The 27,906-nt window shown below is 46.4% G+C and overlaps 1 protein-coding gene across 1 annotated transcript in view; it reads left to right on the plus strand.

Moving 5' to 3' along the window:
• Nucleotides 1-14,354: 14,354 nt before the first annotated feature.
• Nucleotides 14,355-27,906, plus strand: part of LOC136959449 (muscleblind-like protein 1) — a 30,865-nt gene continuing 17,313 nt past the window's right edge. The window contains 4 exon segments of the mRNA XM_067253779.1: nt 14,355-14,723; nt 22,765-23,545; nt 23,548-23,620; nt 23,622-23,688. Of these exon segments, the coding sequence (XP_067109880.1) occupies nt 23,443-23,545; nt 23,548-23,620; nt 23,622-23,688 (243 nt within the window). The 5' untranslated portion in view covers nt 14,355-14,723; nt 22,765-23,442.

Consider the following 27,906-nt stretch of genomic DNA (forward strand, 5'->3'; position numbering starts at 1 on the left):
CAACAAGTGTATTTTCCCCAAAAAGAAATAGCCAGTAGTATTCCAGGGTGATCCATACATTAGCCAGATGTACTTATTGAATTGTTATTTCAATTAGTAAAGTAACGTGAATAAAAAACACGTACTTTAAAAGACATGTGTACATCTTTATTTGTGCTATTCATTTCAATTCTGACGTGTCATGACAGGCAGTTTGAACCAATTGGAGATTAACAGAAGTTAAGCAATACAACATACAATCACTAGATGGTAGCACTTCTTCACTGGATAAATTTAGAAAGCGACTGACTTAATAAAATGAGATAATAAAATAAACCAAGATGTCCCATCTCACATTTCAGACAGTCGACCTAATTTACGTCTTTTTGGTCCGCATCGTAGCCTAGTTTACGCTGGCTGAGCTCTCCCTCATTTCCTTGGGCTCTATCCCAATGGTGATATCCCAGAGATTGGAAGACTGAATATCTTCTCACCGTCATGACGATGCTTTCTGAGGGCAAGAAAGGGCATACATGAATGGTATAAATGGTTTCTCAATGCACATTATATTAAATGCATGCGAGCTTAAATTGACAACATATTACAAATTACATTTACTTTTGTATGCTGCTACCAAAACGGGTGCTGTGGCATTACGTCGCAAATTATTTCCAGCTGTTCTCTTTAATCCCAAATTTTCTAACTTTAATTTTCTGATTTCCGAACGCATTTCCCCAATCACCAGCGCAAGTTTCCGTTCGCTGTCCATGGTGCTTAGTCGAGACACATCACCAAATATCGTGTTGTTACTTTACCTCAAACCCGACACGTTCCATAGCCTACCTCGGACATTCGCCCTATCTGACCCAGTAATAAGATATCTCAGAAGACCATCTCTGTTTCCCCAATCCCCGTCCTTCACTTTAAACTTTAGTGTGCGTGCAAGTTTATTCAGAATCTGTAATCGAATTAGCCATACTGGAACAATCTGGGGCCTGTTTTAAAGCCCTTCACCTCCAATTAAGCTGTCATCGATTGATAACCCGGTCACATGATACAAACAGAGTCATTTTCTTCCGCGCGACCTGATGCCTACCACTTTCTCTCCTCGAGTTAAATATTTATACCTTCTGTCAACGTAAAGCAGAAATCTAGTAAGGATATACACGGCCGTCGTGACTCCTCCATCCCTCGCCTCCCTATCACAGACTATAGGCTACACACTAATCGCATAAGTAAAGCATAGGCTACTAAATGCACAAAACATATCTTTGTCAGGATTTGTTTCAAGACAGTTAAAAACTCAAAACCATAAAGTATCAATCTCACAGTTTTTCACGCGATTGAGACAAAGGCCTCCTACTGCTGACCTTCTGGCAATGACATAGGGATACTGAAAATCAAATACATTTTGCATAACCCCTTTTTACAAATCTCATGTCTTAAAGGTACACAGATGTGTGTGGCGACTGGATGGCTAATATTGAAAGCGATTGGACCAACTCATTGAAGCAACACAGTGTGTATGAGTGAGTGTGTATGAGTGAGTGTGTATGAGTGAGCGATATCTACATGTGTGCCTTCAAATTAGGCAGATGCAGTAAACCGTTGACAGATATATGGTAGAACGTTGATATCAGATGTTTCAAATGATTCGGTGTCCCTTTTGGTGCGTTTTCACGTTAACTGACGTCATCACTGCACGGTAGGATTCTTTTTTTGTTGAGGAACAAGTGTCCCCCCTGTAGACAGCAAACATCTTTTTCTCGGGGCCCCCTGACCTGCAGCCCCCTCCCTTGGCCGGCCCTGCCACAGAAAGGTAGCTGGCGTCTCTACCGCCTATGAATATTACATAGAGCCCCCTGTGTCCAGCTGTGTAATTCATGTTTAAAAGAGTTCATCTTTTATGGCCATAATCTTAAAACATAGAATGTGATGTAAATCATAAAAAAACAAACAGTTTAGCTGTTGTTAAAATGTGTTACTCAGATGTTCTACTTGTTTCCTGTCTTATACACAATGCCCATAAGGAATACAAAATAGTTTCAAACAAAAAAAACCACTATGCTATAAAGGAAACAGTAAACAATAGGTCATAAATAAAACAGGAAATGTGAATCCACATCAAAATGATCCGCATAAGAAGAAGAATGAATGCAAATTAATGCAAATTAATGCACAATTCCGTCTGTGTGGGTTATAGTTTTTGGAAAGCAAGTTACCATCAAGCTTATAATTAATCTTTGGAGATATGCAATCAATGTCAACCTCCACCTCTGGCTCCTTCTCAGCACCACCGGAATCTCTGGGACATTTTCAAAGGTGTACTCAAGCTTCTTTTTGGCCTCTTTGACATTGCTGTACATTATTCAGACAAACACAACACATACAAGTTATGAATGAGATATCATGTTAAAGGGAATAGATAACAAATGATGTGTGCCAACAAAGTATCTCATGATGAGCACCACACAAACGAGCCCTAGCTGGAGCAGACTTTAAGGTTTAAGACTAATCATGTCATCAAATCAAAAGTCCCTTCCCCCCACACTTTTTACAAGCAATGTCATCAATATTTTTATTTATTTGTTTATTTGTCAGGGACAATGCAGCGCACATTATTACATACATAGATAATGTTGTAGATGTGTTGCATAAAAGGTTTTTAGCCAATAGGCTAATTTGCAACCCCAGTCCCTGGTCAGACCTTTCTAAAAAGTTAGGCAAATACAATTTACTGCATAGTGTGAGTTACACAATCATGCAGCAGATGCAATATATACTAGCCCACTTGTGGCAAAAACATTATTTGTAAACAGAAAAGGTTAGTCCATGGAGATCCCCGTTGTGGACGAGAACACATTGAATAGGAAGTTATCCAGTCTCTCTGTTGGAATCTGATAGGTTACTTGAACATCTCTCATAGCGTCCAGAGACTTACAGTAGGCTTCTTACTCAAAATACAAAGTTATATTGTGTCACTTCCTAAAAAATCAAAACAACCACTATTAGTTTGCCTTATTTCTTGTCTATCCATTCTCGTTGGTCTCCACTGGCTTCACCAGCTGAACTGTGACTGGGGTTTCAAGGCCCACTCATGTGACTCAGCACTTCAGTGGGAGAGTCACATTGCATGTTTCAACACTCTAGCACATACTCCAAGTTTCTCCCATTCCAGAGAATTAGAACTGTTAACCACTGATAACACCTCCCCCCCCGTGTGTGTGTGTGTGCGTCTGTCTGGTGTGTTAACACACCACTGACTGTTTACAATAGTAACGCAGAAAACTGACTGAACACAGAAAACTTCATCAGGGGTGTTTTGGTAACATGATGAGAGACAGTAACATATTTTGGAAATAAGCAGAGATGTCTTTTTAAAAGCATTCGTTCTCTGCCGACTCACACCATCATACGTATTCCTCCAATGTGATAAGACAGCGGACATGAGCTCTTTCATCTGGCCATGTTGGCTGTAGCCAGGTCAACCTGTAGATGTCAGTGTGGTGTGACTTACACTTCCGTCACTAGCATACTGCATTTGTTCACCTCCAGTCCTGTCACTTCCAAGAATACATTTTTCAAATGCAAAGCAATGGATCACTCAGACTGGTTTGTGGTGTCGCCGCAAAGCACTGACATTAGATGAGGAAGAAGGTCAGGACAACAACAGACGCTGTTTCAGAGTATTCCGGACTCATCATTTTTAGGCAACCCGCTTGACACAGTGCCAGCAATACAATATTGGAGGGCTAATTTAATATGACACTGGTGGTGTCGACCTTGAAGCAGGTATGCTAGCTATTGTGCCAATAGGCCCCGAGAAAAGAACTGCAGGTGAATACTAACTCCAACCAGTTCACTGCAATTCTTGATGATACCTTGACGCCTAAATGTCCAAATCACAGTATTTCTTTTATTTCCTTGTCACTATCCAAACAAACAAACTATGACTTACTATTTTGGTGAAAACTGTTTTGAAATTGTTGCTTAATTATTTAACTGCCATCCACATTATTATGAATTGATGGCATCATATGCTTCCAAGTTCACATGTAATCACAATAGAGCTCATCTGATAACTCTGCAATGAGTCATGACAGGAGAAAAGGAAAACAACGAGCTGTGAGTGTTTCACCAAGCCACACTGTGCTGTAACAACCAATGAAACAACACTGGCGACTTGACATAGGCGCCTACCAAAGAGGGGTTCGACTCAGAGAGGGACAGAGATAGGGACACATCACACCGGAGTCCAGAAAGTGTCACCTCCCCAATGCGAGCTAGACACCCTGTGAAAGGAGAGCGGGTGAGGCGGCAGAAATGTAGGACACATCTGTTTTTATGATCTGATAAGTGCCAGAGGCAGCAGGGCTCCCCCTCACCAGCCCTCTTCCTTCTCTGGCCTTGCAGAGGGGATCTAGGGGGGCTGGTGTAGCTCTGTGCTCCTTTATTTGTTGCTACAACAGGTTTAAGCGATCCGGAACCTCCATGATGTGCACTCACCGAAAAAAGAATGTAACGAAGAAAATAAGTGACTAGAAATGTATGAAGATCAGCAGAACATGATAAAGCATACCATTTGGTGGTAAAAGTACAGGCTTAAACAGTTTCTCTGTGGGCCTGGTCATTGGAGTGAGTCACTGGCCTGTCAGGGCTGAGGGGGACAAAATAAGCTTCTGTCATCGATATTTGTTCAGTTGATAGTTTCCATCTTCCATCTTGACCTCTTCCTTGGTATTCGAATTAGAACCTGCCGTACTTCCATCTGAACGTTGGCCCTAGTTAGTGACCTTGTAATCATAGGACAACAGTTCAACAGAACAGTGTTTTAATGCAGTACTCTAACGCTCATTTTCAGCAGTTCTCACCAACCACCATGAGACACGGTGTGATCGTTGTTGTAAATTGTCACCACAGTTAAAGGAGACGTCTTAAATCACCCCGGTGTGAAAATGTCTTCAGGCAGAATTCAATATTGGTCATAAAGTCTAAAAATAGGGACCCAAGTGGTCGAGTTGAACCCCATAGTTCCTTATAACACATGGTACTTAGTCCTGACGTGTGTTACTGGGAAACATAACACATAAGGCCCAACTGAGCACAGATCCTGTGAAAAAACATCAGTATTGCAGTGATATGAGACTCCATCAACATTTCTACATGATCACTTGAGGAAACATTTTCAAATTCACAAACCTCCCCTCTCAACCTATTGATTGTAATCAAGTGTGCCACTGTTTCAAACGTCGACAAATAAGGCAATTCTTCAGTCTCATTTGGTTAATTGCAAAGTATACATGGTCCTAGAAAGTCATTTTCTTTTAACAGCTCTCCCTTTTTCATAATGACAAAGTAATCATAGGCTACATTTGTTTAGTTTTTCTCTCTCTCCTGCTCCCTCCATTTCCCTCTCTGTCTTGGCCGGCGCTATTCAGTACTGACCATAGCACAGTACTGACGCTACCGTAGAAATAGTTTGTTGACTTTTGGGGCGCAGACTGGAGCTTTGTGGGGCAGCAGTCTGTTATTTATGGCCCACGGATGTACGTGATTGGCTAAGCACAGATATAATTACTGTATGTCTGGCACTTGGGTGAGCTCGTTTTGGAATTATAGTAGGCGCGTGTGTTGAGTTCAGCCGTTGCTAGGCTACAAAGTGGCTTGTTCTCTGATTTCGGTGCGAGGAGTGCATGGAAAATGTTTTAGATGGAAGTGCTTGTGCATGTGAGACCAGGTCCCCCTTTCCTTATATGCCCCCAGTTTGGTCCAGCATACACATGGGGCACTGTGCTACCATGCATTCCAGGTGTAGATCAACCCTAGCCCCCAACGACACTGAGGCTTTGCAGAGCACCTGCCACACTGAGCTGCCCCTGACGTAAACCCCAGAGCTCTCTACAACAACCAAATCTCCTCTGCCATCGTCCTCTCCAACTTGCCATGAGCCATTTGTGTCTATTGCATTGATGTACAAATTGGATCGATAAGCGTTAGCCTGAATTAGCTAGTAGGCGCCCCCACCTCCCCCAGGGCTGACACACAGCAGGGTGACCGCAGAATGGACTGGGATGTTGTGATTTATTGATGTTGCTCTTATTCCACCAACACCCCTTTTCTAAACTTAGTTAACCCTTTACATTTTGTACACAGGTGTTAGTTTCCAGCAAGGCCTGGTTGATAACTGTTGTCTGAACAGTTATCAACCAGTTAGTTGTTAGTTAGTTGAAGACCGAAGAGAAAATGCATTACACAATCGCAAGCCATCTGTGACTTACAGTGAAGGTCACATGGATTACAAGATTGGGAACCAATTTCCGTTTTAAACGTGTATTAAATGAGGCAAATGAAATTGCATCTCACTAGGCTTAGAAAGTATAAATGTTGTCAGAAAGGCTGTTTGTGTCACAGCAAGTAGCCTACAGCATGATGTATAATGAAAAAACACTGGACTTTCATCAGCAGGTAGACAAGAAATATAACAATTTGGCTTTTGTCTCTCCAAATTGCTGTCTGAAAACATGATCAGGTTGTCTTCTCAGTTGTATAAACAAAGTTCGACAACCTTTTGACTTCAATGTGCTGGGTGGCTGCTTGTTGGGTTTGGGAGGAGAGAGAGGGCAGGGTAATGTCATTTGGATGGGGTTTCCCCAAGATCTTCCCATACTGCTGCGGCCAACCACACGGCGGCCATGTTTAGCGGGGAGGGAAAGAGGGAGGGTTAGGGGATGGGAATAGAGAGGGGTGTAGGAAGAAGGGTGAGTCTAATCCTTTTTCTCACTCGTAGCATGGATTATACGATCACTGTCTGCCGTAATTAACGTATCATCAGAACCGTGATATGAAACATAGGGTGAGATCAACCACAGGAGACACAAATCTTTGTAATCCCTATTTAATCCTGTTATTTCAAGCACATGGTCTGTCATGAAGGATAACTGTGACATGTCAATCCCAGTGCTGATTTGACAGAATTGGGAAAAAAGATTCAGTACCTTCAATCCCTCTCTTTAAAGGGGCTTATTTTTATTTTTCCTGACAGGCATGTTCTGTCAGTTATCATATCGTTTCTGTGGCAGGCATACTTTGATTTTGCTTTCAGTAGGCTGGCTGGAGGTACCGGAAAGGAAATAAAGGCTCCTTCTGTTTAATATCTGTAATTGCTTTTCTGTGCAGTTGTCTTTCTGGACCAGGTTCCTTGACCAGGCGTGGGCCTTAGTAGGTGTTTTCCTCTGGTTAAATAGAAGTTGAATAAATAAACCTACAACCGGCCTACATAGCCATCCTTCCACCATATGTTTCAGACAGAGGAAGTGAAAATTGTGGTTTAAGCAAACAATTGAGTCATGGATGAAAAACATACCAGCTAAATTGACAGTTCAGATCCCTCTGCAGACAAATGCATTTCTAAAACTCTTTATATCGACAGGTTATTGATTTTATTGTGTTCGTAATTGATTTGTTTTCTCTAAACTAGGCCTATTTATCATAGAATAGCAAGTTTTATTGAGACGTCCATTTATTCAAAAAGTCAACACACAGATCTTAGATGAAGTTGTCGTCTTGATTTATTTTGTGGACCTTTTATTTTTCTGCCGTTTCTGTAAAATTCTACAGCTCCATGCAGTTCGGCAACAACAGAGCCCTGGAGTTATTTGAATCTTCTAGAACCCATTACTTAGGAAATGGCAGTCCGTGAGTGACAGTACATAATAGAGTCACCTTACTTAAGGAGCAAAGAAGAAGGAGGGGGAGACGATTGTTAGTTCGGACCACGTCCTGACGGGGTTCTGGGAGCGGGGTGTGTCGGGCGTCTCTTTTTAACATGACACTGCAGAGCGTGTCAGAGCCTGGTGTGGGCTGCAGCTCTGATTAGACCAGAATAGCATCTCTGATCAGTCTATTCCTCAGCGCTAATTAGCGGTGTGATGAGAGGTGACAGCACGCCGTCCAGCCTGCCCTGACTGAGCTGAGACGCCATACGCTCTCTCTGACAGCAGTATGGATGCTCTCCAGGTACTCTTCAATAAAAATACATATATGGATAGCAATAATGTCAAGTATATTTAATTGATGCTCTATATCAGATCTGAATATGTTTATTGATGTAGAGCTATGTGCAAACGCCTCTCACTGTATGACTCAGAATGGAGACATTTTAAAAACTCTGTACTTGTGTCGTGTTAGAAGTGTCACTTCTTAAACCACATTTTGGCTCCTGTTCGTATCCTGTAAATGTGCCCTTGTAAGTGTTGGTCGATAGCAGGGGCTGTGTTTTATGTAACTTTACCCAAACTGACCCACTGATGATGTTCTGTACTGTGAACCATGCGCTGCGGTGTTTATTCAGTGAACGAGACAGACGCATACTGCAGTAACAACGACCCATTAAGTAAAAAATGCTGCCCTCTTTTAACGCTGCATTCTCTCCTCCTCCATCACTCTTCCTCTCTCTCTCTCCCGTCCTCTTTTTCTGACCCCCCCCCCCCTTCCTCCTCTGTCCCTCCCTCTCTTTCTGGCGTAGCAGGGTAGGAATGCGGTAGCTGTGTTTGCAGACGACGGTGTCCAGGGAGCCTAAAAAGGGAAGGAGTCTGCTTCCTGGCAGCTAGCAAAGGAAGAGTGCAGGGTGGAAGGAAAAAGGAGGCAAGGTAGGGATGTAGGGAGGGACTATGCTAGTGGATGAGGAAGGGAGTGAAGGGAGTGGGAAGGAGACTAAATTAGGTCTGCTCTCATTGACTTCCATTCCCTAGAGTTGAGTCCAGTCCGGTCCAGTCAAGTGCCAGACAATTTCCCTTTAGTTCATGCTGTCGTCAAGATAATGGAATCATTATATCACTCCTGTGTCACGAATGAACCTGACTGTGCCTCCCCGGACCACAGCTACAGTACATGGTGATGTGGAGGTTGGTTCTAGGCACCAGTTGGAGGGGGGGGGGGGGGGGGGGGGGGGGAGGTTATCTCCCATCCATCCAAAAGAGGAACTAGGGTGAGTTAGACCATTTGATGCGGCTGGCTGGCTGGCTGGCTGACTGGCTTGCTGGATAATCGACTGGCTGGACGGCCTGAACAGGCTGATTACCTCAAGGTTCCCTCTCTGTTTAGTTTCCTAAATGGGTGACTTGGTCACAAGTCACACCCCCATTTCCTGTCTCCAGCTGCTTATCTCCACCCCTCTTAACTGATGAGATGTCAGGGGACTTCCTCTTTTTACACACACGACTGAATACATGCACACATTCACACACACTCACACAGGGAGGGAGATGTAAAGGGAAGAGGAAGTGAAAGCAAAGGCACAAAGAAGGGGGTGGGGGTTCAGGGGGTGGGAGGGGGCATACAAGCATGACCATATTTGGCAGCCGCAGATAATGTAAGCAAAAGATGAAAATGAGATAAAGGGTGGTTGTCATGGTGACCAGGCATTGCGCATTGATGGTTGATTGGCAGCCTGGTTGTGACATGGCACTGTTGTTGAAGAGACAGAGAGAGAGAGAGAGAGAGAAAGAGAGAGAGAGAGAGAGAGAGAGAGAGATGTGACCCACAATGCACTGCAAAGCATGACTTCATGACCGGCATCAGAGTGGCCTTGTCAGTCGTAAGGGTACGTCAGCAGCAGACACAGGTAAGACAGCTGTGGTGGTCTCAGGGCTTTTCAAACGGGTCTCATTGGCAGTGTGAATACACACAGTGTGTTTTATTTTATTTTCACTAGAAAAGTACATGACAAGTAATTATTTTCCACTCCTGCACATTGACGCTAGTACAATTTTTTTTTCTTCTTTAAAACGTTAGTTTTTATTTGTCAAGAGCAACAGGCCTTTTTATTTTTTACTTTTTACTTTTATCTGTATAGTTGTTGTACATACCTTCCTACACAAATGTCTGGGTACATTTTGAAAATTTCCATACTTTTAACTTTGTTTATTTTTCAAGCAATTCTCACAGAAAAAGCAAAAGTGTCTGAAATGACCGACCAAAGTATAGCTGGTTGTGTAGGGTGTTGCCATTCGTGTTCATGTTATCTCAATGATAAGACTGTAGACTGAACGCCTAACTGCATGCCAACTGTGTGCAGGTGTCAGTTGGGGACAGATCAGCCATATACACATTTCCTCTATCTGTGTTTCACACCTGACACACTTCATGTGCACCTGCTTCTCCCAAGTGTGCCAGAGAGAGAATTAAGTAGCTATTCAATTCAACTGAATAATTTAATTTTGGTCCTAGTAATCCTCTTATTTTCGCATATAGTAGATTTGGTGATCCTCTTTTTATGTCATTGCTAACGTATGAACTCATTATAGTTACTCTATTTGCGGAAACCTTGGGACTCAATATACAACTAAAAAGAGATGAATCCTGCCGGCCATTTTGACCTAGCACGTAGCTCGCTTCTCTATTCCACTGGCCTGCAACACCGAAACCACGCTGTGAAATGGCTGACGCTGAAAGTAGCTCAGCTGCAGGCATGTCTTTGACGTGTGTGTGAATGCCTGTAATAGAGCATTGTGTGTTTAGACGCTTGTGTGTACTATATGTGTGTGTGTGTGTGTGTGTGTGTGTGTGAGTGTGTATGTACGAGTGTGTGTGTTGGTGATAGATGGGCGGTTAGGGTTTGGCTCATAAAGGGCCTGGGACATTTCCCCAGTGCAGTGAGGAGTTCACATCAGCTAGCCAGTGTCATTTACAAACGCTGGGAAATAGCAGAGCGCTGAGCAGAGATGAGACCCAAGAAAGAGAGAGTCAGACTGGGATAGATAGTAAGAGCGGCAGAGAGAGAGAGAGAGAGAGAGAGTGGGTGAGTGAGAGACAGAGAGAAATGAAGAAAGAAATCGAAAGATAGAAAGAAACAGAAATCGAGACAGTGAAAGATATGGATGAGAGGGATGAGTTACACCACACCAGCTCCAGTTTGTTTCCTCTGACTAGGTGGCACTCATTATGGTTTAGGGTGATTGGGTGCTTTTACAACCACACACGCGCACACAAACATGCGCGCACACACACACACTAACACCTCTTCCTGTTCTCTATCAGTTAACGTTTGCAGACACCCACCGCCAGCTTAGTTTCGAAAATGGAATTAGCAATGCAGCAAGCTACAGTTTCTCAACCGCAGTGTGGCTCTTCCTGTTGCCGACACGTTCCTCATACTGAGACTTTCTGATGCCCCTGTGGTCTCCTCTGGGGCTACCTGACACTAAGTGCACTAAAGAAAAACTCTCCAACTCACTGTCTAGTATCGGGATTACTCTTCATAGAGGAAGAACACAAACAAAGAGGAAAGAGGAGGGGAGGAACACTGTGTGTGAAAAGAGATGAGGTTGACATCACAGATTAAACACAGTCAGATCATAAACTGATAATAAGGACTTCTAATGAAGAGGGTTGGTTTGTCTTCACAAATACTGAGTGTGGAAAATTAATTCAAAGTACTATATTTTCAGGTAAATTGTCAGCTGGGAGCCACTAAACTGTGCTCTGAATGGGGTACCTGTCATTTAAATATGAAATGTATGTTGCGTCACAGGGACAGGCAGACCCTAAGGACACAAAGGGAAATGCAGAGAATACAAATGAAGCAGTTGGGGAAGAGAGAGAATGAAAGAACGACAGCATGTGCCTGATTTGTTTTTGAATGTATTTTATTCACTCACTTTGCTGTTTCTTCATGCTGTGGGAAGTGTTCACCCTACCATGGAAACATTGAAATTAGTTGAAATGCAGTGGCAGCGAGGGCAAGGAAGAGGCAGAAGAAGAGAATCTGGAAGGAAATAAAAATGGGCAGACATCGAAGGAAAGGAAGGGGGTCCTCGAGACAGAAGAAGAATATGAGAGAAAGGACGAGTGTGTGTGTTCAGCATGGGTGTGATGTCAGCTGCAGAGAGAGAGAGAGAGAGAGAGAGAGAGAGAGAGAGAGAGAGAGAGGAGAGGGAGAGAGAGAGAGAGAGAGAGAGAGAGAGAGAGAGAGAGAGGAGAGAGGGAGAGAGAGAGAGAGAGAGAGAGAGAGAGAGAGAGAGAGAGAGGGAGAGAGAGAGAGAGACAGAGACAGAGAGAGAGAGAGAGAGAGAGAGAGAGAGAGAGAGAGAGAGAGAGAGAGAGAGAGAGAGAGAGAGAGAGAGAGAGAGAGAGAGAGAGAGAGAGAGAGAGAGAGAGAGAGAAACAGAGGAAATTCCACGTCAGTGTCTGAGTTTCACAGCGAGCCCAGATCTCAGGGAGGCTTTTTAATGTGTCTCGGATGGAGGCAGAACAGCATCAATCACTCCGTTCCTCCGGGGCGGCTCTCAGCCAACTCCGCACCCCCACCCCACCCCCGCCACCAATCACCCCAGTCAGGGTGACCTGGCTGGTAACCAGTCTTACATGGGGTAAACACATTACACAACTCCTCTATCTGCACTGGCTGTCACATTCAACTGTCCCTGACTATGCTGTTGACTTGGAGTTGTTGAACCTCGAGAGAGAAGAGAGAGAGAGAGAGAGAGAGAGAGAGAGAGAGAGAGAGAGAGAGAGAGAGAGAGAGAGAGAGAGAGAGAGAGAGAGGGCGACCCCCAGTAAAGGGAGTGGTGCGAGGCAGGTGGCGTGATGGGGCATCATTCAGTACACTGCGTTGTTTCTGGAGATGTTTTTGGAGAGATTAGCACCCAGGGGTTGAGGCTGCGCATCAATTAGAGAGGAATTATCACCAGTCCTGAGGTGAAGAGAGACCAATGAGAACGACGGGGAGGGGGTGAAGAGAGAGACAGAGAGTGAGGGAGAGAAAGAGAACGAAAAGGAGTGGGAGTGGCGAGAAAGGCAGAGAGAACAAAATAAAGAGAATCAAATGAAGGTGAGAGAGAGGGAGGGAAAGGTTGTGTCCGTGTTCATACGGTTTACAGGGTGAAGAGTGTTGAGGGAATGATATTTCATATCAGATGGATGAAACGACTGTACCACAGGAAATGAAAAACTGACTGTAGTGCACCTGTTCTTGAACATAGGTTGGGTGAGGTGCAGGTCAGATGGAAACAGAGAGCTCCCGTTCTCTTAATGACTGTTGAAGTAAAGCGTGCGTTTTCTCCAGGGCTCACTGGAGGTGAGCTGATCAAAACTGAGGGCACATACAGTTTACCGGTAGATCAGGTTGTGTATTCACGCTGTCATGTTTTTAGTGAAAGCAACTATGAAGCATATGAAGATACTTTGTCACAAGGCCATTTTTGGGGGAAACTAGGTAGGCAGGGGTAGATGATTTGCATTGCGAATTCTGATGAAACGCTTTTCTGTAACTGTCAAGTTGCAAGAAACGGATGTCACTCGCAACGTGGGAGTCACTTTCTAGACTCACCAGTAATAAGGTCTAATGAGTGTGTGTGGTGTGTGTGTGTGTGTGGGGGGGGGGGGCGGCTGCTAGGTGTCATGTACGACGACACCAGAGGGGCTAGGCCTCCACGTCGGCCGGATATTGCAGCATCAAGGTCCTGATCCAGGAATGAGCAGAGGCAGAAAGATGGCCAAATCCTTTCAAATCCTTTGAGCATTTGCCTGAGTCTGTTTTCAGTGTCGGGTGTGGGCTGCAGGGAGTTGAAGTTTTTGTAGCAGAAATTTGTAGTAAAAAGTGCAGATTTGTTTTCGAAAATATTTTAAATAGTGTTTGCCCAGGCTTTATTCTATACTGCTAGAGACAAGACCAGGCTAGTGCAGACTACAGCAGACCAGTATGTGTGAGTGTGTGTCTGTGCGTGTCTGTATGTGTATGTGCAGAGGTAGTGAGGGAGGGCGGCAGAGGTCAGGACAACAGCCAGGCCCAATTTGTCCCTCCCTCTCCTTGTTTTTTCTATAATTATTCCTTCTTTGGCCCTTCATCTTTTAACTCTTCGTAACTTCTTTTCAACACTGTCACTTGTTTTTATTTTAATTGACATTCGATGTATCTTTTTTCCCCTCTTTTGTCTTTCTCTTTTTTTCCTTTTCCCTGTTTCTAAACAGTTTTCCCCTCCTTGTCTCCCTCTATCCCTCTCTCATTTCCTCCTATCGGTGTGAGAGGGATAGTGTGGCTGAAACAGAGAACCACTTCCTGGTGTTGGTTTAAGGGGCGTGGTCAGCTGGATTCTGAAAGAGAGAGAGAGAGAGAGAGAGAGAGAGTAAGAGAAAGAGAAAGAAAGAGAGAGTGATAAAGAAAGAAAGAAAGAAGAGCTACGGGGGGAAATCTGTTCAATATAGTCCTGCACAGTTCTTCTCCTTCTCTTGCTCCTTTTCTCCACTCCTCCCCTCTTCCCTTCCTCCTCCTCCCTTCCTCCCCCACTTCTCCTTCTCATCCTCCTCCTCCACAGCTGTTGCTGCTGCCGCCCAGCGAGAGCAGACCAGAACCCAGACAGATACGCACACACACGCACACTCACACACACACTGTAGCCCAGCACAGCATAGCCCTGCTGCTACGGGGAACGAAGGGAGGGGAGAGACACTAGCGCAAGGAGCCAACGCAGCACTGCACACACACGCCGCGCGTACCCAACACACACACACACACACGTATCCCTCCACTCTGTCAGGCTCCTCCAGTCGTCCGCTGCTGCTGATTCATTCGCTCGCTCGTCCTCTCTTCTGCCGGTTCTCTCGCTCGCTGTGCTCTGCCCGCCTCAGAATGGTCCAGCCGGTGCCTGGGGCTCCGCTGTCGCAGCCTGTCTGAACACACACACACACACACACACACTGTCAACAGACGCGCGGATAGGCGTACAATCCGAACAGCAATGTGAGAGGTAAGGATTTCCTTCCATCTCTCTCTCTATTACTCTCTCGCTCTCTCTCGCTCGCTCGCTCTTTCTCTCTCTGTTTCTCCCTCTCTCTGTCTCTCTCGCTCCCTCCATCTCTTTCCCTCTGACTCTTTTTTCCCTTTGATCTAGATTGTTCTCTGTCTGTCTGTCTGTATGTTGCTGTCTGGACTTTCAGAAGTCAGGTTGGATGTGTCTGCTGAAGACCCACACCCGGAGACTTCATAGCTGTCTCATGTCTGCATCTGTGTTAGTTCTATGTGCAGGGCACTAGCTTAACATATGTTTGTTATGGCTTGTCTTTATCACTGTCACACATACACACACACACACTCACTTTGAGGCAGCAGAGCACATTCCAGACTGAAAACGGAAGGTCACACAATAGTCCTTAGTTCCTGAGCCTAGCTCTCGTTGCAGTAAGATTGCTCTGTACGTGTGCGTGTATGTGTGAAGGTGTGTGTGTGTGGCTGTGTGTACAGAGACCAGTGGTTGTTCCAGGAAGCAGTGAGGTGGATCAATAGTTCGCCCACTCAACCTCCATTCCCCATGTCTGACTCAAGGCTGAGCATGGAAGGGCAGAATCGGACTAGAGATTGGTTAACTAGCAACTCGTGAAAACACCCGTTTTGCAGCTCGCTCTCCCCTTCCTTTGCTCCTCGTTTGTCAGCGTCAGCCCCAAAAGATCAGCGGTATTGTGCGCGTGTGTGTGTGTGTGTGTATGAACTCGTGTGCGCGTGTGCTCAGTAAGGTGAACTCCCCCGCCTGCTGCATGTAAATTCAGTGTGACATGTGAAGCTGCCACGACCTTATATGGTGTGCCCTGTATTTCAGTACAGTAGGAGCTGCCAAACATTCCGGGTCGCAGGAGGAGAGAGTGTGTGAGAGGGTGTCTCTGTCTGCCCTGCGTGTGTGTGAGTGTTTGTGTGTGTCAGACAGAGAGGGAGTCACTGAGAGAGTAAGGGAGAAGAAGAGAGGGAAGAAGAGAAAGAAAGAGAGACATTCACAGTGAATGGAGGATTTTTACTTGACGATTTGACCTATGTTGAAGCAAGTTGTTTCATACTTTCTCTTACTTTGAGAGATTTAGAGATCTGAAAGGTCTCAAACCGACTTTGGTGAGTACTTTCCGAAAACTCTCGGAATGTTTGTTTGTGCTGCGAAGCAGAGGAATTTTGTTTACACTGTCTGAAATTACACAGAATAGATTGTTAAAACTAAAGTATTAGGTGCAGGGGCTTGACTGTGGAACCAGACCTGAGGTCTGCGGTTCTACAAACCCTGACTGAAGCACATCTGTGTCTGACAAGTGCTATTCCGAAGTGAACTGTTTGAAACCAATGGGCGTTCATTTGAATATCCTTAGGCTTAGTCACCTCTCGTCTCGTCTCCTTTCCTCTCGTCTCCTCCCCTCCTGTCCTCTCCCATCCGCTCCTCTCGTCTCCTTCCCTCTCGTCTCCTCCCTCCTGTCCTCTCCCATCCCGCTCCTCTCGTCTCCTTCCCTCTCGTCTCCTCCCTCCTGTCCTCTCCCATCCGCTGCTCTCGTCTCCTCTCCTCTCGTCTCCTCCTCCTGTCCTCTCCCATCCGCTCCTCTCGTCTCCTCCCTCCTGTCCTCTCCCATCCGCTCCTCTCTTCTCGTCTCCTCTCGTCTCCTCCCTCCTGTCCTCTCCCATCCGCTCCTCTCGCCTCCTCTCCTCTCGTCTCCTCTCGTCTCACTCCCTCCTGTCCTCTCCCATCCGCTCCTCTCGTCTCCTCCCTCCTGTCCTCTCCCATCCGCTCCTCTCGTCTCCTCTCCTCTCGTCTCCTCTCTCTCGTCTCCTCCCTCCTGTCCTCTCTCATCCTCTCCTCCCCTTAGTTGAGGCGAGGATGAGGAATGTTGTTGTTATGAGTTAGAGGGTTTTAGAGTGGCCTAGACAGGAGCGCACACACATACACACTCAGACACACTCACTGAGGACAGCGGGATGTGGAGAATGTAGACAGACAGTATAGAAGGAGTTTGGAACACCAAGAGTATGGATCGTTTATTCTTATCAGGTTGCTCTTTGTCCTGGTTTTCACACTGTGTGTATATGCACTTGTGTCTGTGTAGGCACATGGTGACACAGACACACACGCACACACACATGCACACACAGGCACACGTACACACGTGTCTACATGTGCACGTGTGTACATGTGTGTCTGTAAGTGTGTGTGTGTACGTGTCTGTAAGTGTGTGTGTGTGCTCCCCTGTGTCTGGGATCCCCCTCAGGCTAGGATTAAGAGTGTGAGATGGTCTTGCTGACAGCTTGATCCTTCATTACTGAGGTGATACAAGCATGGTAGCTACTACCCTACTACCGGCATCACGCCACACAGAACATGGCCCTGTACCAAATGCAATGCAGGCTTTCACACACACACACACACACACACACTCCATCATTGATAACTTGGAGTTTATATTAGTTTATGACTCGAGCATCAAAATGAGGTGAGAGGTAATGACAGGTATGCTATCGGGTTAAGACATGTGTTCGGCGCATTGAATGAAATTGTGTTTTCTGTACTGTGGGGTATCCCAACTGTGAGGAATTGATTCTGATGGAGAGAGCTTGAGGGTCACACGTCCATATCTGTGTATGTCTATGTGGGTGTGTGTGTGTGTGTGTGTGTGTGTGTGTCAACACCACCCTGTTGTTGTTTTTGCTGGACCCTTGCATCAGCCCCTGCCACGTCTCAGCAGCAAACCCCAGACATCCTAGACCCATCAACCTCCAGAGACAGAAGGCTGGAACTTTTAATGATAGCCTTTCAATCTGTGTCCTCCCCTCATTATCTTTCTCTGCCTTGCTCTCTCCCTCTCTTGCTCGCTTTGGGACTGTTATGATTCGTCCATCTGGAAAAACTCTCTCTATCGCAATTGGCCATGTTCATCATGGGATGCAGGTGTATATATACTGTACGATGCCTCATCATTACGGATTACAAACCTAACAAGCTTGTTTATCTGAGTCTCCAAGACCTTTTACTCTACCATGAGAATTAGACTGGTCTACAGACCTCACACGTATGTGTGTGTATATGTATGTGTGTCTGTATGTGTCTGTATGTGTGTGTATGTGTTGTGTGTGTGTATGTGCGGCCAGATTACCAAGCCAGGGAGATGGTGTGTAAATCAGAGCCGATGGCCTTCTCATTAGACCATAAGGCCAGCCATTATACTCAGTGTTTCCGTAGAGTTGAACACATCCGCACACACACCCTGTCAAGCAACGAACACACACACACACATTCTGTCAAACACGCCGTCACACACATATCAACAAACACTATCTCTTTCTCCCCTTTCCTCTCTCTCTCTCTCTCTCTCTCTCTCTCTCTCTCTCTCTCTTTCTCCCTTTCCCTCTTCTCTCTCTCTCTCTCTCTCTCTCTCGCTCACTCTCTCTCTCTCTCGCTCACTCTCACTCACACACACACACACACACACACACACACACACTTCCACACATTGTAAAAGAGACACACAGAGTTATACATTCACAGCAGTTTAAACAGACTGCATGGAGCGAAGGGTGTCGTGCGTGTGTGTGTGTGTGTGTTTGTTGGTTGGAGCCACATAACACGCCATTGTCTGCAAAAGTTGCTCTCGGTTCTGTCAATGAATAGACGTTGTTTGTTGTGTCTCTAACCACATACTGTCTTTCACCAACCAATCACAGGACCCAATGACAAACCTGTCACTACTTTAAGAATGTAGTTGATGATGATAATGATGTTCCTGTGTGTGTCTGTCTGTCTGTCTGTGTGTGTGTGTGCGGATGCATGTGTGTGTTGTTACCCTAGCCATAGCCTTCCTCTTTTCTCTCTGTTTCTATGTCTACGGCTATTTAACAACATGAGAAAATGCTGTTGTCAAGGAAACGTTGTTTACTCTGGGATGTATTTGCAGTGTGTCATGGCAGAGACAAGGTTGATAGAGCTGCAAGCCTGTTTATGTGTGTGCATGCGTGAGTGGCATATGGGTGCTTACATGTGTCTGCGCCCTTGTGTCTGTGTGTGTGTGTGTGTCCTTTACAGTATGTGCGTGTGTGCATGTGTGTGTATATATGTAGAGGTGTGCGTTAAGGTTAGAGAGGGTCTGTGTGTGTGTGTGTCCTGTACGGTATGTGTGTGTGTGCATGTGTGTGTATGTATGTAGAGGTGTGCGTTAAGGTTAGAGAGGGTCTGTGTGTGTGTGTGTCCTGTACGGGTATGTGTGTGTGTGCATGTGTGTGTATGTATGTAGAGGTGTGCGTTAAGGTTAGAGAGGGGCGATATCGATGTGTGATACTCCAAGCCTGGATGATCAGGCCAGACTTGCGGTGTTGCATTTCCTGCAACGTCCTCTAGTGATGACCTGTCTCTCTCAGCTCACAGTCTCCCTGACTCTTAGTCTCTCTCTCTCTCTGTCAATATGCTGAAACCACCACATCCGAAAGCATTCGGCCACGTGAAACCTCCGCTCTGCTGTGTCCTTTCCTTTTATTGCAGACGCCACAACTAATCCAGGGTGCTCTTCAAATCATGCATTTTCTGAGGGGGGCGTTTTCGTTCCATTTCTTTTCATTGGAACCCGAGCTCATTGGGTCTTGAACTACCATTTGTTTACTTTGTTAACTGCTGGTACAGGTTGGATCACCTAACATTTAGTACAAGCTCATGCTGTGCAATGCTAAAATGTGTTAGATAGGTTAGGCCACGTGATGCTATGCTATGCTTGGTCATGTTAAGCTGTGCTAGGCTACTCCTGCAGCTTGGAGCCACTCAGGAAGCCTTATTGCGAACATGAACCACACCCTCTGTCTTTTTAACGGCAAGCAGCCAGTTATTAGTCAAAATGGCGACTGTCTATTTCTTGGCTAAACTGTATACAGACCTCTCTGAGCCTGAACACTTAGCAACGGGTCATCGACAAGAAAACATAAGTGTCCAAACAGCAAGCATTACATTGCTTCCTAGTTACCAGTATGGAATCAGACATTATCAAGGACAAAGCAAACATTTAGTTTGATGACTCTCAATGGAAAGCTCTGACTGTGTGTGTGTGTGTGTGTTGTGCGCGCGCGGGTGTATGTGTGTGTTAGTGAGTGTGTGTGTGTGCACGCACGCGCGTGTATGTGTGTGTTAGTGAGTGTGTGTGTGTCTGCTTTTAGCGTTTGATGTGTTTGCACTCAATCAAGGTTGTTTGAGAAGCCTGAGGTCCGCTTCCTGCGGTGCGTGGATCATTAGAGATGAAGCTCTGATCAGGCAGGCTGAGGCGTGCGGTGTCAGGTGACCGAGAAGCTTCCTCCTCTGGCGACCCGGTCATGGCCCTGCCACATGGTCGCTTTGCGAAGACCAGGACGCGTCTCTTCCGCTTTCTCCTTCACTAATCCCTCCTTTTCACTTCTCAGCCATCCTACCAAGCTGTCTCGCACCCACCCCATCTACCTGTGTACCGCACTCTCTAGATATTTCTCTCTTTGCTGCCTTTCGATTCTTCTGTTTCTCTCTTCTCTGTGCATCTCTGCTCCCTCCAACTCATCTCCCTTTCTACCTCTATCCCCCCCACCCCCATCTTCCTTCATTCTCAATGACCTTGCACCAAGCACAGAGCCCTTGCTGCTAACACTGCTGGGACACAATGGTCCAGACAGGCATATTGAGGCCACAGAGACAGAGGGATGGAGAATGGAGAAGGGGGAGATGGGGGAAGAAGAATAGAAAGAAAGGGAGGGTTCCATCAAGAGAGTGTGTCTGTGTAAGCCCAAACATTTAATAACAGAAAATACGTTCCACGGCAGATTTGAGTAGGCCTACATCAGAAACAGTTTACTCTGAGGTGTCCCTGAACCCAACATAGTTATATGGGAACTGCTTAACACCATGAACTACAGTTCTTGAAGAGGAATCTGGTAGGGGTTGATAGGGAGATGAATGAAGAAAGCAGTGATGTTAATAAATATACATGCCCATGTTCAGACATGCAACTACTGATATGACAGGCCCATTAAGAAATGACTCATACCAGGGAACAGAGATCTTTCACTCACCCACTTATACACTCTCAAAGAATACACGTTTAAATGTTAATGTTCATTTTGTATTAGTCAGAAGGTCAAATTCAATGTGTAGTGTAAAGATGGAAGTGTGGCAATTTTGAATTCAGCTCTGGTACAGATAATAAACATTTATATTTCAATTTTTTGTTTTACTTTATTGTCCTACAAGCTAACAGTGTGTAGTGTGTGTATGTGTGTGTGCGTGTGTGTGTGTGCGTGCGTGCGTATGTCTCGCAGTTTTTGTATGCTGTTCTATGACTTCATGGTCCAAAGGTCTCTTTCACAATCTCGGGCTATTTCTTCTCACCGGAGGTCATTTCGGGTGAAGCCATGACAGTTTAGGAAAAATCTGAAAGTATGTATCTCTCTGTAGAGTAGAGCTACGACGATACCATGTGTTGCCAGGCAGTCTGAGTAACAAAGACTGTGAAGCCTGACATTGGGGGTTACACAGCAGTTCCTGGCGAGAGCCAGTGGCACTGAGCTCACAAGAGGTGTTTGCAGGAACCTTGTTTCCTCTGTGCAGGGTGTGGTGCGTTACCCTGCCCTTGTGATAAGAGGAGGACTAAGCCCCTGGGTTTTCAAATCAGGCAAATTCATCACACAAACTGTCAGGTCCCACTTTGATACTGTTTTGCCTGTTCATACTCCGAATTCAAATGAGCTGTGTGGAAATCAGTCATGTTTTGGCCCAACTTCCCCCGGCGAATGTAAGGTAGGAAGGTCTGTGCACGGTAGAGGGGATTATCTCTCAATAAGCAAGAACCTACTTGATGCGTTGTGAAATATCGATTGCGTAAGGAGAGGGAGATTCATCGTCCTTAGTTATTATGGTCTGCTTCCAGGAATCAAATAGTTGTCATGGCAGGAAAAGTGATTAGATAGGCCTCGCCTCTCTCTTTCTCTCTCTCTCTCTATTTCTCTCTCTCTCTCTCTCTCTCTCTCTTTCTCTTTATTTCTCTCCCTTCTTCCTTTTTCTCCTCTCTCACACACTTCACATTGCTCTCTCTCTCTTATCCCTCTTTCCCCTCTTTCCCTTCGTCGTCGTCCCCCCCCCCCCCCTCTCTCTCTCTCTCTCTCCTCTCTCTCTCTCTCTCTCTCTCTCTCTATCTGGTGGCAGTCAGCGCAGGTCACCGTTCTCTGGCTCCTCCCCTCACCTGGCTGTCAGCCCAGAATGTTGCTGCAACTCTGCTTGCTCTGATTGGTCCCTGCTTGCACACCGCTTCTCAGTGCAGGAAGTGAGCCCTCCCCTTCCCCCTGCCCGGCCCCTCCCTCCGCTTCTCCCCAAGCTTTTGCTCGTCATCTCTCCCTTCTCCTGTGTGGCCCTTTCCCCTTCTTTCTTTCTTTCTTCTTTCTTTCTTTCTGTCACTGTTTCTTTTTCTTTCTAAATAGATTTGCCACGGTTGGGTGTGCTGGGCTCCACTGTAAGTGATATGGGATTTGATTGGTGTTCATGGTCCAACCAGAAGAGGTGGAAAGTTGTGAAAGGCCGCTTTGTACAGGTTTTGTCTGGTGTGAGCGTGTTAGTGTGTGTGTTTGGCATGGGGTAATGAATGTGGTGTTTGTGTGTGTGTGTGTGTTGGAGTGCAGGGAGGGGTGAAGGTTGTGTTTGTTTTAGCAGACACCCATGCATTGCAGACATTTTTACATATTATTGGTTCCACAGCTGCATAGCTGTTCCATGACTGGACCGCAAGATTTAAGTCCATTATGCGTGCTTAGAAACGGGAGTGGGATGAGGAATGAATAAGATAAATCAGGTTAAAAGAAACAGTTGAAAGGTTTGGTGACATTGCTAAACATACCTCCTGTTTGTTGTCTGTTTGCATTTCTGTCTTTCTATATCTTTCTTTCTTTATCTGTCTCTCTTTCACTCCCTCCCTCTCTCTCTCTCTCTCTCTCTCTCTCTCTCTCCTCTTCTCTCTCCTCCTCTCTCTCTCTCTCCTCTCTCTCTCTCTCTCCAGAAGTGCCTTCCCTGACGTCCGCTGCAGCTTCAACCCGCTTATCGAGCCCTAAACTCTGCTCCTTGCTCCAGCCTGCCACATCACGCTTGCTGCCCGCGGCAACCATCACGGCAAGAGACATCCGCCTGACCGTCCCCGCGTACGTCTGCAGCCAGACCTACCTTCCCCTATCGTCCTCCACCCTCACCACCAGCGCCTCCAGGAAGCCAGCGTCCAGCCTCAGCTGCCCCGCCGATCAACAGCCTCGTCCGGCTACGCAGCACCTCGCCTCTCCCCTCACCCTCCAGACCTCCAGACCCTCCGGACCTTGAGCATCCGCTCCCCCCCCGATCCTCCCCCAGCATCCCTCAGCACTGGTCGGCCCTCAGCCCCTATCTGATCAAGTTTCTCCGTTCACGAGGGTCGGGTCTGGCTCGGGACGCGTCCTGCTGGCAAACACCTGGCATTGCCGTCTGTGTGAGACCGAGCTGTGTACATGGACCCTGGTGCCGTCTGATCCTCACTTCGCCGTGACCGCTGGAGCCGTGGAGATAGGAGGAAGATGTCCCAGTGACACACACACCGACTCACGCACACACACACTGCAGAATAGCCTCCCACTCCAGTTGCCTGGATATTCTCACTGAGAGTTTTATCGTCGCTCATAACACACAGAGGAGCCAGCCAGAACTGTAGCATATGGTGGACTACCCCGTCTCCGCACACACACAATCTATCACATCCCACATCGCCCCGGATTATTCTCCGGACGCCATGGCGCTGAACATGGCCCACATGCGGGACACAAGTGGCTCACGTTGGAGGTGTGCCGGGAGTTCCAGAGGGGCACGTGCTCGCGCACCGACCAGAGTGTAAGTCGCCCACCCAGCCAAGAGCTGCCAGGTGGAGAACGGACGTGTCATCGCCTGCTTCGACTCCCTCAAGGTGAGAACGATCAGCTGCCGGCGTCATGTGCAACACCCTCGCCTCACTGTTTGTTTCACAGACGGATAGACAGACGGACAGACAGACAGACAGATGGATAGACAGACAGAGAGACGGACAGACAGATAGGTAGGTAGGTAGGTAGGTAGGTAGGTAGGTAGGTAGGTAGGTAGGTAGGTAGGTAGGTAGGTAGATAGGAAGACAGATAGATAGACAGACAGACAGATAGATAGGTAGGTAGATAGGAAGACAGACAGACAGACAGACAGACAGGACAGAACCGACCGACAGACAGATAGGTATGTATGTAGATAGGAAGTCAGACAGACAGACAGACAGAAAAATAGATGAATAAACAGTAGGGCAGATAGATGGACAGACAGACAGACTGCCATACAGACTGCCATACAGACAGACAGGTAAAAGGACAGACAGACAAACCAGACTGCCATACAGACTGCCATACAGACAGACAGGTAAGAAGACAAACAGATAGAGAGACAGGCAGGATGCCTGGGTATGTGTTCACCATATGATGTTCTAGGCAGAACCTCATGCTCTCTTATAACACGACATCTGGCCTCATGTGCTTTCACTGGCCTGCCTACTTCTGGTCAGGTGACTGGAATATGTGACGCAGTGATTGGAGGAAACGGGGGGAGAAGTATACACTTTGAGGGTGTCACGTTGTGCAGGAGCTTTTCTCAGGGCTCGTTCTCTGTCTGATCCGCATGGAAAAGCACATGTGCAAACAAGAACATTTAGCTGGCTCATCTGTGTGTTGTGCCAAAGTTATGATGCATTATAGCAGTTGTACACATGAGTAGACACAGACACAGTCTATCTCTCTCACTCAGACATGCACACACAAATGTTCAAACACACAATGAGCTGAATAGGGTAGCCGTGGTGAGGCTTTCACTCGGTCTAGCCACTTCCTGTGCGGAAACCATAGGGGCAGTTGCAGAGGGGGTTGTGTGTTTGTGTGTGTGTGTGTGTGTGTGTATGTGTGTGTGTGTAGAGTATAGAGTAGGGGCAGGCGTCTGCAGTAATTTTCCATCTATTTTTAAGAGGCAACAGAAAGGCTACTCCCACGAACCCCTACTTTATTTGTAGAGATCTGCACATACAGTTTATAACCTAGCAAAGACATGCACACACACACAAAGCAGGAGGAAGAGGGGGTTGTTCAGTACATTTAGATGTATTGGCACTTGAGTCTACCAAAAGTTGAACAGGCCCACTTGTCATAGTGTCCCTCTTTATGATAACATATTCATTTTCAGTACACGTCCCTCTCCTGAACTGCAGCCCCAGCCATAGTTGGGTCATTTCTCTGTGTCAGGCTTATGGGAAGATTTAGTCAGAGTCAGTATTAAAATCAGATTCAGGATCAGTATTAGAGTCAGGGTCAGTATTAGTCAGGGTCAGTATCAGTCAGGGTCAGTAGTAGAGTCAGAGTCAGGGTCAGTATTAGAGTCAGAGTCAGTATTAGTCAGGGTCAGTATTAAAATCAGGGTCAGTATCAGAGTCAGGGTCAGTATTAGAGTCAGGGTCAGTATTAGAGTCAGAGTCAGGAGTCAGTATTAAAGTCAGGTCAGTATTAGGTCAGGCTCAGTATTAGAGTCAGAGTCAGGGTCAGTATTAGAGTCAGTGTCAGTATTAGAGTCAGAGTCAGGGTCAGTATTAAAGTCAGGGTCGGTATTAGTCAGGGTCAGTATTAAAGTCAGGGTCAGTATTAGTCAGGGTCAGTATTAGAGTCAGAGTCAGGGTCAGTATTAGAGTCATTGTCAGTATTAGAGTCAGAGTCAGCGTCACTATTAAAGTCAGGGTCAGTATTAGTCAGGGTCAGTATTAAAGTCAGGGTCAGTATTAGTCAGGGTCAGTATTAAAGTCAGGGTCTGTATTAGTCAGTGTCAGTATTAGAGTCAGAGTCAGGGTCAGTATTAAAGTCAGGGTCTGTATTAGTCAGTGTCAGTATTAGAGTCAGAGTCAGGGTCAGTATTAAAGTCAGGGTCAGTATTAGTCAGTGTCAGTATTAGAGTCAGAGTCAGGGTCAGTATTAAAGTAAGGGTCAGTATTAGTCAGTGTCAGTATCAGAGTCAGAGTCAGGGTCAGTATTAAAGTCAGGGTCAGTATTAGTCAGTGTCAGTATTAGAGTCAGAGTCAGGGTCAGTATTAAAGTCAGGGTCAGTATTAGTCAGGGTCCAAGCTGGATGTGGGCCAGCTGTGTGTGTGTGAGCTGACTGAATGACGTGTTTACAGCGAAATGTGGACAGTGGAACATTGTCTGTTCTCTGCTCTGTACTGCTCTGCCCTTCGTCCCAAGCCAGCCCTGTGTGTAAGACTTTCCTTTGAGTGAGAAAGTGTGTGCATGTGAGCATATCATATGTGTGCTCCCAAGAAGCTTTGGTCTGAATATGGGCAGACACAACCAGCACATCACAGACTGATATCAAAACTTGTCTACTGCCTCCAGAAAAGGGTAGTTCAACCAGTGTCTGAGTGGAACCAACATCTCTCTCTCTCACACACACACACATACACACACACAGACACACACACACATACACTCACACGAAAAGAAAGAGGCAGCAAGGGAGGTGGTGGGCGTGATTGGCTGGAAGATGTGAACGTGGCAGAGTGATATTTCATCATCCTATTTTACAGCTAAGAAAAGGTCAGCTGTTGGAAAACAGCCTTGCACACACACACATACACACACACACACACACATAAACACATACACACACAATTAGACATTTTGGGTGAAAGTGAGGGGAAGAAGAGGAGGTCTGCTGAGGACTCGCTGGCAGCAGTGTGAATGGAAGAGGGGGAGAGATCCTTTTTTAACTGTTTGGCCAGTATTACCACTTTTAATGAGAAACAGAGGCAAACTAGCAGAGGGAAAGAGGGGAGGGAGGGAGGGAGGGAGGGAGGGAGGGAGGGAGGAGGGAGGGAGGGAGGGAGGGAGGGAGGGAGGGAGGGAGGGAGGGAGGGAGGAGGGAGGGAGGGAGGGAGGGAGGGAGGGAGGGAGGGAGGGGAGGGAGGGAGGGAGGGAGGGAGGGAGGGAGGGAAAGAGGGAAAGAGGGAAAGAGGGAAAGAGGGAAAGAGGGAGACAGAGATAGAATAAGGAGAGGAAACAAGAAGTGGTGGATGATGATGCTATCATGCTGGCCGCAAACCAACATGGACAGAATTGTACAGGCACCTTCGCACATACACACACCGCATACACATACATGCACACACACACATCTCACCACATGTCCTACATTGTGGTAGTATTCAGTATAAATAGGACATAGATGGTCCAAAGAGTCAGCTTGTCTCATTTACCCATTTACCATTTACTGTATCTGTTACACCGGATCTTTTCACTGCTGCACACATACACACCTATACACACACACACAAACACACATTGACACACAAAAACTTATACACGCACCACTCTCGTCCCCATGAGAGTGGATCGACCTTCTTCTGAAGGGTATATAATAGAATGGGTCTCAAATGATCACCACTGCATAGCAGAGGAGGTCACACCCAAACCCTGTCATTTCCCTTACAGTCTCTCTCTCTCTCTCTCTCTCTCTCTCTCTCTCTCTCTCTCTCTCTCTCTCTCTCTCTCTCTCTCTCTATGGCCTCCTTTCCCAGGCAACCAACTGAGGCTGAGACTGAAATCAAGGATGATTCCAGGGCTGGGTCTTGGTCTTGGTCTTGGTCTTGGTCTTGGTCTTGGTCTTGGTCTTGGTCTGGGGCTGGGGCTCACACTAAGGCTCAGGTGGAATCACAGATATACTGACAGTGGTTAGACAGGTGGAAGCGTGTGTTGGGTTCAAGCTAACAAGTGAGTGATTGAGATATTGTGTGTGTGTGTGTGTGTGTATGTGTGTGTGTGTGTGTGTGTGTGTGTGTAAAAGACAGACTTTCACCCTGGCTATCTCACACGGCTGGCGCTAGCCTAGGAGGTGTTTTGAAGGAGGCTTCCTTGACTGAGTGTGTGCTTACAGAGGAGGCAGCTGAAGTATGTCACTATCGTGTAAATATTTGGAGAACGATTAAGTTACTGTATCTCCAGAGTCTGACCCAGAGAGGTCTTGGTCTTTCTTTTATGGACCGTGTTGAAAGAGACAACCCCAGGCTGATCTCAAATCAGTGTTTACCATCCATAGAAAGTCAGAATGTGAGCTATTTGGAGGGAGTGGACATTGA

Source organism: Osmerus mordax, chromosome 16, assembly GCF_038355195.1.
Source record: "Osmerus mordax isolate fOsmMor3 chromosome 16, fOsmMor3.pri, whole genome shotgun sequence".
Taxonomy (NCBI): Eukaryota; Metazoa; Chordata; class Actinopteri; order Osmeriformes; family Osmeridae; genus Osmerus; species Osmerus mordax.